General features: G+C 43.9%; 1 protein-coding gene across 1 annotated transcript in view; it reads right to left on the bottom strand.

The window, feature by feature from the left end:
* The window catches only part of LOC130301869 (villin-1-like), a 96,524-nt gene that overhangs the window by 38,826 nt on the left and 43,101 nt on the right, over positions 1-14,597 (bottom strand). Inside the window, exon 7 of the mRNA XM_056551640.1 lies at positions 10,790-10,890. Within this exon, the coding sequence (XP_056407615.1) occupies positions 10,790-10,890 (101 nt within the window). The remainder of the gene's footprint in view (positions 1-10,789; positions 10,891-14,597) is intronic.

The following is a 14,597-nucleotide window of genomic DNA, read 5'->3' as shown; positions in this document are numbered from 1 at the left end:
CATGTACAGGAGACTGATCATATAGTGCAGTAATGATATACATGTGCAGGAGACTGATCACATAGTGCGGTAATGATATACATGTGCAGGAGACTGATCACATAGTGCAGTAATGATATACATGTGCAGGAGACTGATCACATAGTGCAGTAATGATATACATGTGCAGGAGACTGATCACATAGTGCAGTAATGATATACATGTGGAGGAGACTGATCACATAGTGCAGTAATGATATACATGTGCAGGAGACTGATCACATAGTGCAGTAATGATATACATGTGCAGGAGACTGATCATATAGTGCAGTAATGATATACATGTGCAGGAGACTGATCACATAGTGCAGTAATGATATACATGTGCAGGAGACTGTTCGCATAACAAAGTAATCATATACAGCCGAAAACCGTATAAATGCTACCGGCGAATGCCGATATATAATACAATAACCTGGGGCCGGGCTGACCAAGGGTTTCCCTGAGTTCCGTCTCACCTCCGGAGTCCGGGAACCGCCAGCGTTACCCCCGGTCAGCCACGGCCACTTACCCCCACCATGCCGGCTGAAGCGAGGTTCCTGTCAGCTGACTCGTGCAGTCAGCTGACCGGTGGGAACGTGACTCCACCTCCTGCCGACATCACGTGACAAACCCTCAAGCGAAGAACCCACAGCATCAATGAAGGGGGGAGAGCCGTGGGTTTTATAGTCATCCCGCTCCTCCCACAATTACAGGCCAGCTGCGCAGGCCTTTCCATTTATGCTGCAGAGCGCAGCGCCGTACACTTATTATTTATTATTATGCTGCAGAGCGCAGCGCCGTACACTTATTATTTATTATTATGCTGCAGAGCGCAGCGCCGTACACTTATTATTTATTATTATGCTGCAGAGCGCAGCGCCGTACACCTTTTATTCGTTATTATGCTGCAGAGCGCAGCGCCGTACACTTATTATTTATTATTATGCTGCAGAGCGCAGCGCCGTACACTTATTATTTATTATTATGCTGCAGAGCGCAGCGCCGTACACTTATTATTTATTATTATGCTGCAGAGCGCAGCGCCGTACACTTATTATTTATTATTATGCTGCAGAGCGCAGCGCCGTACACTTATTATTTATTATTATGCTGCAGAGCGCAGCGCCGTACACTTATTATTTATTATTATGCTGCAGAGCGCAGCGCCGTACACTTATTATTTATTATTATGCTGCAGAGCGCAGCGCCGTACACTTATTATTTATTATTATGCTGCAGAGCGCAGCGCCGTACACTTATTATTTATTATTATGCTGCAGAGCGCAGCGCCGTACACTTATTATTTATTATTATGCTGCAGAGCGCAGCGCCGTACACCTTTTATTCGTTATTATGCTGCAGAGCGCAGCGCCGTACACTTATTATTTATTATTATGCTGCAGAGCGCAGCGCCGTACACTTATTATTTATTATTATGTTGCAGAGCGCAGCGCCGTACACTTATTATTTATTATTATGCTGCAGAGCGCAGCGCCGTACACTTATTATTTATTATTATGCTGCAGAGCGCAGCGCTGTACACTTATTATTTATTATTATGCTGCAGAGCGCAGCGCCGTACACTTATTATTTATTATTATGCTGCAGAGCGCAGCGCCGTACACTTATTATTTATTATTATGCTGCAGAGCGCAGCGCCGTACACTTATTATTTATTATTATGCTGCAGAGCGCAGCGCCGTACACTTATTATTTATTATTATGCTGCAGAGCGCAGCGCCGTACACTTATTATTTATTATTATGCTGCAGAGCGCAGCGCCGTACACTTATTATTTATTATTATGCTGCAGAGCGCAGCGCCGTACACCTTTTATTCGTTATTATGCTGCAGAGCGCAGCGCCGTACACTTATTATTTATTATTATGCTGCAGAGCGCAGCGCCGTACACTTATTATTCATTATTATGCTGCAGAGCGCAGCGCCGTACACCTTTTATTCGTTATTATGCTGCAGAGCGCAGCGCCGTACACTTATTATTTATTATTATGCTGCAGAGCGCAGCGCCGTACACTTATTATTTATTATTATGTTGCAGAGCGCAGCGCCGTACACTTATTATTTATTATTATGCTGCAGAGCGCAGCGCCGTACACTTATTATTTATTATTATGCTGCAGAGCGCAGCGCCGTACACTTATTATTTATTATTATGCTGCAGAGCGCAGCGCCGTAACCTTTTATTCATTATTATGCTGCAGAGCGCAGCGCCGTACACTTATTATTTATTATTATGCTGCAGAGCGCAGCGCCGTAACCTTTTATTCATTATTATGCTGCAGAGCGCAGCGCCGTACACCTTTTATTCATTATTATGCTGCAGAGCGCAGCGCCGTACACCTTTTATTCGTTATTATGCTGCAGAGCGCAGCGCCGTACACTTATTATTTATTATTATGCTGCAGAGCGCAGCGCCGTACACCTTTTATTCGTTATTATGCTGCAGAGCGCAGCGCCGTACACCTTTTATTCATTATTATGCTGCAGAGCGCAGCGCCGTACACCTTTTATTTATTATTATGCTGCAGAGCGCAGCGCCGTACACTTATTATTTATTATTATGCTGCAGAGCGCAGCGCCGTAACCTTTTATTCGTTATTATGCTGCAGAGCGCAGCGCCGTACACCTTTTATTCATTATTATGTTGCAGAGCGCAGCGCCGTACACCTTTTATTCGTTATTATGCTGCAGAGCGCAGCGCCGTACACTTATTATTTATTATGCTGCAGAGCGCAGCGCCGTACACTTATTATTTATTATGCTGCAGAGCGCAGCGCCGTACACCTTTTATTCATTATTATGCTGCAGAGCGCAGCGCCGTACACTTATTATTTATTATTATGCTGCAGAGCGCAGCGCTGTACACTTATTATTTTTTATTATGCTGCAGAGCGCAGCGCCGTACACTTATTATTTATTATTATGCTGCAGAGCGCAGCGCCGTACACTTATTATTTATTATTATGCTGCAGAGCGCAGCGCCGTACACCTTTTATTTATTATTATGCTGCAGAGCGCAGCGCCGTACACCTTTTATTCATTATTATGCTGCAGAGCGCAGCGCCGTACACTTATTATTTATTATTATGTTGCAGAGCGCAGCGCCGTACACTTATTATTTATTATTATGCTGCAGAGCGCAGCGCCGTACACTTATTATTTATTATTATGCTGCAGAGCGCAGCGCCGTACACCTTTTATTCATTATTATGCTGCAGAGCGCAGCGCCGTACACTTTTTATTCGTTATTATGTTGCAGAGCGCAGCGCCGTACACTTATTATTTATTATGTTGCAGAGCGCAGCGCCGTACACCTTTTATTTATTATTATGCTGCAGAGCGCAGCGCCGTACACCTTTTATTCGTTATTATGTTGCAGAGCGCAGCGCCGTACACTTATTATTTATTATTATGCTGCAGAGCGCAGCGCCGTACACTTATTATTTATTATGCTGCAGAGCGCAGCGCCGTACACCTTTTATTCATTATTATGCTGCAGAGCGCAGCGCCGTACACCTTTTATTTATTATTATGCTGCAGAGCGCAGCGCCGTACACTTATTATTTATTATGCTGCAGAGCGCAGCGCCGTACACCTTTTATTCGTTATTATGCTGCAGAGCGCAGCGCCGTACACCTTTTATTCATTATTATGCTGCAGAGCGCAGCGCCGTACACCTTTTATTCGTTATTATGCTGCAGAGCGCAGCGCCGTACACTTATTATTTATTATTATGCTGCAGAGCGCAGCGCCGTACACTTATTATTTATTATTATGCTGCAGAGCGCAGCGCGTACACCTTTTATTCATTATTATGCTGCAGAGCGCAGCGCCGTACACCTTTTATTTATTATTATGCTGCAGAGCGCAGCGCCGTACACCTTTTATTCGTTATTATGCTGCAGAGCGCAGCGCCGTACACTTATTATTTATTATTATGCTGCAGAGCGCAGCGCCGTACACTTATTATTCATTATTATGCTGCAGAGCGCAGCGCCGTACACCTTTTATTTATTATTATGCTGCAGAGCGCAGCGCCGTACACCTTTTATTCGTTATTATGCTGCAGAGCGCAGCGCCGTACACTTATTATTCATTATTATGCTGCAGAGCGCAGCGCCGTACACCTTTTATTCGTTATTATGCTGCAGAGCGCAGCGCCGTACACTTATTATTTATTATTATGCTGCAGAGCGCAGCGCCGTACACTTATTATTCATTATTATGCTGCAGAGCGCAGCGCCGTACACCTTTTATTTATTATTATGCTGCAGAGCGCAGCGCCGTACACCTTTTATTCGTTATTATGCTGCAGAGCGCAGCGCCGTACACTTATTATTCATTATTATGCTGCAGAGCGCAGCGCCGTACACCTTTTATTCGTTATTATGCTGCAGAGCGCAGCGCCGTACACTTATTATTTATTATTATGCTGCAGAGCGCAGCGCCGTACACTTATTATTCATTATTATGCTGCAGAGCGCAGTGCCGTACACTTATTATTTATTATTATGCTGCAGAGCGCAGCGCCGTACACTTATTATTCATTATTATGCTGCAGAGCGCAGCGCCGTACACCTTTTATTTATTATTATGCTGCAGAGCGCAGCGCCGTACACTTATTATTCATTATTATGCTGCAGAGCGCAGCGCCGTACACTTATTATTTATTATTATGCTGCAGAGCGCAGCGCCGTACACTTATTATTTATTATTATGCTGCAGAGCGCAGCGCCGTACACTTATTATTTATTATTATGCTGCAGAGCGCAGCGCCGTACACTTATTATTTATTATTATGCTGCAGAGCGCAGCGCCGTACACTTATTATTTATTATTATGCTGCAGAGCGCAGCGCCGTACACTTATTATTTATTATTATGCTGCAGAGCGCAGCGCCGTACACTTTTTATTCGTTATTATGTTGCAGAGCGCAGCGCCGTACACCTTTTATTTATTATTATGCTGCAGAGCGCAGCGCCGTACACTTATTATTTATTATTATGCTGCAGAGCGCAGCGCCGTACACTTTTTATTCGTTATTATGTTGCAGAGCGCAGCGCCGTACACTTATTATTCATTATTATGCTGCAGAGCGCAGCGCCGTACACTTATTATTTATTATGCTGCAGAGCGCAGCGCCGTACACTTATTATTTATTATTATGCTGCAGAGCGCAGCGCCGTACACTTATTATTTATTATTATGCTGCAGAGCGCAGCGCCGTACACTTATTATTTATTATTATGCTGCAGAGCGCAGCGCCGTACACCTTTTATTCGTTATTATGCTGCAGAGCGCAGCGCCGTACACTTATTATTTATTATTATGCTGCAGAGCGCAGCGCGTACACCTTTTATTCATTATTATGCTGCAGAGCGCAGCGCCGTACACCTTTTATTTATTATTATGCTGCAGAGCGCAGCGCCGTACACCTTTTATTCGTTATTATGCTGCAGAGCGCAGCGCCGTACACTTATTATTCATTATTATGCTGCAGAGCGCAGCGCCGTACACTTATTATTTATTATGCTGCAGAGCGCAGCGCCGTACACTTATTATTTATTATTATGCTGCAGAGCGCAGCGCCGTACACCTTTTATTTATTATTATGCTGCAGAGCGCAGCGCCGTACACCTTTTATTCGTTATTATGTTGCAGAGCGCAGCGCCGTACACTTTTTATTCGTTATTATGCTGCAGAGCGCAGCGCCGTACACCTTTTATTCGTTATTATGCTGCAGAGCGCAGCGCCGTACACTTATTATTTATTATTATGCTGCAGAGCGCAGCGCCGTACACTTATTATTTATTATTATGCTGCAGAGCGCAGCGCTGTACACTTATTATTTTTTATTATGCTGCAGAGCGCAGCGCCGTACACTTATTATTTATTATTATGCTGCAGAGCGCAGCGCCGTACACCTTTTATTCATTATTATGCTGCAGAGCGCAGCGCCGTACACCTTTTATTCATTATTATGCTGCAGAGCGCAGCGCCGTACACTTTTTATTCGTTATTATGCTGCAGAGCGCAGCGCCGTACACCTTTTATTCGTTATTATGCTGCAGAGCGCAGCGCCGTACACTTATTATTTATTATTATGCTGCAGAGCGCAGCGCCGTACACTTATTATTTATTATTATGCTGCAGAGCGCAGCGCTGTACACTTATTATTTATTATTATGCTGCAGAGCGCAGCGCCGTACACTTATTATTTATTATTATGCTGCAGAGCGCAGCGCCGTACACCTTTTATTTATTATTATGCTGCAGAGCGCAGCGCCGTACACCTTTTATTCATTATTATGCTGCAGAGCGCAGCGCCGTACACTTATTATTTATTATTATGCTGCAGAGCGCAGCGCCGTACACCTTTTATTCATTATTATGCTGCAGAGCGCAGCGCCGTACACTTATTATTTATTATTATGTTGCAGAGCGCAGCGCCGTACACTTATTATTTATTATTATGCTGCAGAGCGCAGCGCCGTACACTTATTATTTATTATTATGCTGCAGAGCGCAGCGCCGTACACCTTTTATTCATTATTATGCTGCAGAGCGCAGCGCCGTACACTTTTTATTCGTTATTATGTTGCAGAGCGCAGCGCCGTACACTTATTATTTATTATGTTGCAGAGCGCAGCGCCGTACACCTTTTATTTATTATTATGCTGCAGAGCGCAGCGCCGTACACCTTTTATTCGTTATTATGTTGCAGAGCGCAGCGCCGTACACTTATTATTTATTATTATGCTGCAGAGCGCAGCGCCGTACACTTATTATTTATTATGCTGCAGAGCGCAGCGCCGTACACCTTTTATTCATTATTATGCTGCAGAGCGCAGCGCCGTACACCTTTTATTTATTATTATGCTGCAGAGCGCAGCGCCGTACACCTTTTATTCATTATTATGCTGCAGAGCGCAGCGCCGTACACCTTTTATTCGTTATTATGCTGCAGAGCGCAGCGCCGTACACTTATTATTTATTATTATGCTGCAGAGCGCAGCGCCGTACACTTTTTATTCGTTATTATGCTGCAGAGCGCAGCGCCGTACACCTTTTATTCGTTATTATGCTGCAGAGCGCAGCGCCGTACACTTATTATTTATTATTATGCTGCAGAGCGCAGCGCCGTACACTTATTATTTATTATTATGCTGCAGAGCGCAGCGCCGTACACTTATTATTTATTATGCTGCAGAGCGCAGCGCCGTACACTTATTATTTATTATGCTGCAGAGCGCAGCGCCGTACACTTATTATTTATTATGCTGCAGAGCGCAGCGCCGTACACTTATTATTTATTATGTTGCAGAGCGCAGCGCCGTACACCTTTTATTTATTATTATGCTGCAGAGCGCAGCGCCGTACACCTTTTATTCGTTATTATGTTGCAGAGCGCAGCGCCGTACACTTATTATTTATTATTATGCTGCAGAGCGCAGCGCCGTACACTTATTATTTATTATGCTGCAGAGCGCAGCGCCGTACACTTATTATTTATTATTATGCTGCAGAGCGCAGCGCCGTACACCTTTTATTCATTATTATGCTGCAGAGCGCAGCGCCGTACACTTATTATTTATTATTATGCTGCAGAGCGCAGCGCCGTACACTTATTATTTATTATTATGTTGCAGAGCGCAGCGCCGTACACTTATTATTTATTATTATGTTGCAGAGCGCAGCGCCGTACACTTATTATTTATTATTATGCTGCAGAGCGCAGCGCCGTACACTTATTATTTATTATTATGCTGCAGAGCGCAGCGCCGTACACTTTTTATTCATTATTATGCTGCAGAGCGCAGCGCCGTACACCTTTTATTCGTTATTATGCTGCAGAGCGCAGCGCCGTACACTTATTATTTATTATTATGCTGCAGAGCGCAGCGCCGTACACTTATTATTTATTATTATGCTGCAGAGCGCAGCGCCGTACACTTATTATTTATTATGCTGCAGAGCGCAGCGCCGTACACTTATTATTTATTATGCTGCAGAGCGCAGCGCCGTACACTTATTATTTATTATGCTGCAGACCGCAGCGCCGTACACTTATTATTTATTATGCTGCAGAGCGCAGCGCCGTACACTTATTATTTATTATGCTGCAGAGCGCAGCGCCGTACACTTATTATTTATTATGCTGCAGACCGCAGCGCCGTACACCTTTTATTCGTTATTATGCTGCAGATGCAGACTATAGGGTCGGTCACGGGAAAATCCACAGCGTAAGAAATGCTGCTGATCCGTTATGTGTGACCCCACCCTAACAGTATATTTTAATAGTTCAAACATTAAAGGGGTACTCCGCCCCTAGACATCTTATTCTCTATCCAAAAGGATAGGGGATAAGATGTCTGATCGCGAGGGTCCCACCGCTGCTGGGGACCCCCGTGATCTCTGCTGCCCTCCCCCCCCCCCCCCCCCATGCTGTGATCACTGCACAGAGCAATGTGATGTCACGGCTCCGCCCCCTTAATGCAAGTCTATGGGAGGGGGCATGATGGCATAGACTTGTATTGAGGGGGCGGAGCCGTGACATCACGTTGCTCTGTGCAGTGATCACAGCGGGGCGCGGCAGCAGAGATCACGGGGGTCCCGTCACTGGATTTGGATAGGGAACAAGATGTCTAGGGGCGGAGTACCCCTTAAAAGCACGCGGCAACCCTACATATGTTTCTTTTTTTTTTATATAATCTTATTTAACCCCTTAAGGACCACAGTTTTTTTTATTTTTGCACTTTTTTCCTCCTCACCATCTAATAATCATTTACCACCTACAGACCCATGAGGGCTTGTTTTTTGCGCCACCAATTTTACTTTGTAATGACATCAATAATTTCACCACAAAATCTGCCAAAACTAGAAAAAAATATGTGGTAGCTTGGGAGGGTAGGTAGGGTGTAGCTGTGCAGTGATGAAAGGGTGTTGGATTAACCCTTAACTGTCGTGACGCCAGGGTGAGGGTTCCTCTCTGTGTATATATCCTTCCCAGGAACGATAGGGAGGAATAAAGGATTGTCCACAACCAGAATTTCAGTAAACTGAAGAGAATTTTACTGCAGATTTTATGCAGGTGGTTACAGACGACCGGACTTTAGGCTCCTCACAGGTTTGGTTGGGACCTTGTAGGGAATAAGCTTGAAGGATTTGTCTTACGCTCTTCCACTGGATTTAGGGGAATTGTTTAGGATTAGGAGGAGTTACATTGAGCTCACGGTTTTGTATACGGAACTTCTCTCTCTGCTAGTCCGGAACCCAAGAGAGCGAGGATAACTCCGCCCTTATATCTGAAGGGGCGGGCTCATAGCTTATTGGTCCCCCAGACCTGTCAGTCCTAATACAAAGCATTGTGCTACATCACATGACATGAGCACCTGACCTGGAAGGTCCTTAACCTTAGCAAAACAATATCATTATTAATCATGTGACCTAAGGTCCTGGAAGCAACATTTACACTATACAATATATAAAATATACATAAAACGAAAGAAGGAAGAGGCGACTGGGGGTCATCCCACTAAGAGCATCCTATCAGTGCGGAGGAACTCTGACTGTGGGGACTTCTTACACAAGGTACAGTACCGGGACACCACAAATAGATTTGTATTTTGCAGCTCCCGATTCTACGCTGAGCGCTTCTTGGTAAAAATGGTTCCTTATCTTTATTCTTTAGGTCCAAACGATTAAATTACGATTTGTGCAAAAAAATTTGGTTTAAAAATGTCCTCCCCAGACCCCTATAACTTTTTTATTTTTTCGTATACAGGGATGTGTGAGGGCTCATTTCTTTTGCGCCATGGTCTGTAGTTTTTATCGGTACCATAGGATACTACAACATGGAGGTAAGAAGGAATGGAGCACTCACCAGGTCTTCATCACACCCCTAGGGAATCACATGTTTAGGCGACATATATACAGGTGTGGGGGAGGGGAAAACCGAACACCAGGTATATCAAACAATAAAACCACAAGTGAAAACATATGATATATACATGTAGAAACTTCAGTCTCCTAAACATGTGACTCCCTCGGGGTCTGACGAAGCGCACAAGCGCAATAACGGACCGTCGCCCGTTCCTTTTCCCCCACCCAGCTCTCCCCACTTGTACGATAAAAACCAATAAAGAGTTGGCGTCTTCTATGAAGACCTGGTGAGTGCTCCATTCCTTCTTACCTCTAGGTTGTAGGAAATTTATTGTTATTATGTTTACATATTTTTATATGGAATTTGGGAAAAGGGGGGTTATTTAAAGTTTTAATATGAAAGGGTTAATGTGTGTTTTTTATGAACTTGTAGTAAACTATTTTTTACACTTTATTAGTCCCTTAGGGGACTTTTAGATTCCTCATGCAGGTCAATGTAGTTCCATAGAACTCTAGATCCGTGTGCCCTGCTCTCGGGGGGGCAATCCGCTCCACTGGACCACCAGGGACTGTTTAAAGGTCACATTAGATGCCACTCTCAGCTTTGACAGCGGCAATCTAAAGGGTTAATTGTGGGCCACAGCCATTGCCGTATGTCAGCTATTGACGAGGCCGGCGCGGGCTGGAGTCGGGAGCCTGCGCCATACACAGTTAACGGCACAGTATACACGTCCATGGTCATTAACAAGTAGAAATGGGGGGCTAGGGGAGGCAGGTCAGCAGTGTTTGCAGGGGTCCAGGTATGAGACCCCCGACCCCTATAACATCTGAGTTTATAGTAGAACAAGTGGTCGTCCATTATTACCTCCACTTCTCCGGATCCGTCATCCACCATCTTCTGCTGCGCCGCTATCTCAGGTTTAGCGTGCATGGAGACCGCGTCAAACTTCACCTGTTCTACCTTGGCTGCCGGAGAGAAAAATATATGTATCTATCCATGTATCTAAGCTGGACCCGGTGTATTGTGGAGTATCCCTCCTGAGATAGTACAGTGACATCATGTATCTAAGCTGTATCCTGGAGTATCCCTCCTGAGATATTACAGTGACATCATGTATCTAAGCTGTATCCTGGAGTATCCCACCTGAGATAGTACAGTGACATCATGTATCTAAGCTGTATCCTGGAGTATCCCTCCTGAGATATTACAGTGACATCATGTATCTAAGCTGTATCCTGGAGTATCCCACCTGAGATAGTACAGTGACATCATGTATCTAAGCTGTATCCTGTGTATTCTGGAGTATCCCACCTGAGATAGTACAGTGACATCATGTATCTAAGCTGTATCCTGGAGTATCCCTCCTGAGATATTACAGTGACATCATGTATCTAAGCTGTATCCTGTGTATTCTGGAGTAACCCACCTGAGATAGTACAGTGACATCATGTATCTAAGCTGTATCCTGTGTATTCTGGAGTATCCCACCTGAGATAGTACAGTGACATCATGTATCTAAGCTGTATCCTGTGTATTCTGGAGTATCCCACCTGAGATAGTACAGTGACATCATGTATCTAAGCTGTATCCTGGAGTATCCCTCCTCAGATATTACAGTGACATCATGTATCTAAGCTGTATCCTGGAGTATCCCTCCTGAGATATTACAGTGACATCATGTATCTAAGCTGTATCCTGTGTATTCTGGAGTAACCCACCTGAGATAGTACAGTGACATCATGTATCTAAGCTGTATCCTGTGTATTCTGGAGTATCCCACCTGAGATAGTACAGTGACATCATGTATCTAAGCTGTATCCTGTGTATTCTGGAGTATCCCACCTGAGATAGTACAGTGACATCATGTATCTAAGCTGTATCCTGGAGTATCCCTCCTCAGATATTACAGTGACATCATGTATCTAAGCTGTATCCTGGAGTATCCCTCCTGAGATATTACAGTGACATCATGTATCTAAGCTGTATCCTGTGTATTCTGGAGTAACCCACCTGAGATAGTACAGTGACATCATGTATCTAAGCTGTATCCTGGAGTATCCCTCCTGAGATATTACAGTGACATCATGTATCTAAGCTGTATCCTGGAGTATCCCACCTGAGATAGTACAGTGACATCATGTATCTAAGCTGTATCCTGGAGTATCCCTCCTGAGATATTACAGTGACATCATGTATCTAAGCTGTATCCTGGAGTATCCCACCTGAGATAGTACAGTGACATCATGTATCTAAGCTGTATCCTGTGTATTCTGGAGTATCCCACCTGAGATAGTACAGTGACATCATGTATCTAAGCTGTATCCTGGAGTATCCCTCCTGAGATATTACAGTGACATCATGTATCTAAGCTGTATCCTGTGTATTCTGGAGTAACCCACCTGAGATAGTACAGTGACATCATGTATCTAAGCTGTATCCTGTGTATTCTGGAGTATCCCACCTGAGATAGTACAGTGACATCATGTATCTAAGCTGTATCCTGTGTATTCTGGAGTATCCCACCTGAGATAGTACAGTGACATCATGTATCTAAGCTGTATCCTGGAGTATTCCTCCTCAGATATTACAGTGACATCATGTATCTAAGCTGTATCCTGGAGTATCCCTCCTGAGATATTACAGTGACATCATGTATCTAAGCTGTATCCTGTGTATTCTGGAGTAACCCACCTGAGATAGTACAGTGACATCATGTATCTAAGCTGTATCCTGGAGTATCCCTCCTGAGATATTACAGTGACATCATGTATCTAAGCTGTATCCTGGAGTATCCCACCTGAGATAGTACAGTGACATCATGTATCTAAGCTGTATCCTGGAGTATCCCTCCTGAGATATTACAGTGACATCATGTATCTAAGCTGTATCCTGGAGTATCCCACCTGAGATAGTACAGTGACATCATGTATCTAAGCTGTATCCTGTGTATTCTGGAGTATCCCACCTGAGATAGTACAGTGACATCATGTATCTAAGCTGTATCCTGGAGTATCCCTCCTGAGATATTACAGTGACATCATGTATCTAAGCTGTATCCTGTGTATTCTGGAGTAACCCACCTGAGATAGTACAGTGACATCATGTATCTAAGCTGTATCCTGGAGTATCCCTCCTGAGATATTACAGTGACATCATGTATCTAAGCTGTATCCTGGAGTATCCCACCTGAGATAGTACAGTGACATCATGTATCTAAGCTGTATCCTGGAGTATCCCTCCTGAGATATTACAGTGACATCATGTATCTAAGCTGTATCCTGGAGTATCCCACCTGAGATAGTACAGTGACATCATGTATCTAAGCTGTATCCTGTGTATTCTGGAGTATCCCACCTGAGATAGTACAGTGACATCATGTATCTAAGCTGTATCCTGGAGTATCCCTCCTGAGATATTACAGTGACATCATGTATCTAAGCTGTATCCTGTGTATTCTGGAGTAACCCACCTGAGATAGTACAGTGACATCATGTATCTAAGCTGTATCCTGTGTATTCTGGAGTATCCCACCTGAGATAGTACAGTGACATCATGTATCTAAGCTGTATCCTGTGTATTCTGGAGTATCCCACCTGAGATAGTACAGTGACATCATGTATCTAAGCTGTATCCTGGAGTATCCCTCCTCAGATATTACAGTGACATCATGTATCTAAGCTGTATCCTGGAGTATCCCTCCTGAGATATTACAGTGACATCATGTATCTAAGCTGTATCCTGTGTATTCTGGAGTAACCCACCTGAGATAGTACAGTGACATCATGTATCTAAGCTGTATCCTGGAGTATCCCACCTGAGATAGTACAGTGACATCATGTATCTAAGCTGTATCCTGGAGAATCCCTCCTGAGATATTACAGTGAAATCATGTATCTAAGCTGTATCCTGGAGTATCCCTCCTGAGATATTACAGTGACATCATGTATCTAAGCTGTATCCTGTGTATTCTGGGGTAACCCACCTGAGATAGTACAGTGACATCATGTATCTAAGCTGTATCCTGTGTATTCTGGAGTATCCCACCTGAGATAGTACAGTGACATCATGTATCTAAGCTGTATCCTGGAGTATCCCTCCTGAGATATTACAGTGACATCATGTATCTAAGCTGTATCCTGTGTATTGTGGAGTAACCCACCTGAGATAGTACAGTGACATCATGTATCTAAGCTGTATCCTGTGTATTCTGGAGTATCCCACCTGAGATAGTACAGTGACATCATGTATCTAAGCTGTATCCTGGAGTATCCCTCCTGAGATATTACAGTGACATCATGTATCTAAGCTGTATCCTGTGTATTCTGGAGTAACCCACCTGAGATAGTACAGTGACATCATGTATCTAAGCTGTATCCTGTGTATTCTGGAGTATCCCACCTGAGATAGTACAGTGACATCATGTATCTAAGCTGTATCCTGGAGTATCCCTCCTCAGATATTACAGTGACATCATGTATCTAAGCTGTATCCTGGAGTATCCCTCCTGAGATATTACAGTGACATCATGTATCTAAGCTGTATCCTGTGTATTCTGGAGTAACCCACCTGAGATAGTACAGTGACATCATGTATCTAAGCTGTATCCTGTGTATCCTGGAGTATCCCTCCTGAGATATTACAGTGACATCATGTATCTAAGCTGTATCCTGTG

Source organism: Hyla sarda, unplaced genomic scaffold (genome assembly GCF_029499605.1).
Source record: "Hyla sarda isolate aHylSar1 unplaced genomic scaffold, aHylSar1.hap1 scaffold_1138, whole genome shotgun sequence".
NCBI lineage: Eukaryota > Metazoa > Chordata > Amphibia > Anura > Hylidae > Hyla > Hyla sarda.
This window is presented reverse-complemented; position numbering and strand designations above follow the sequence as displayed.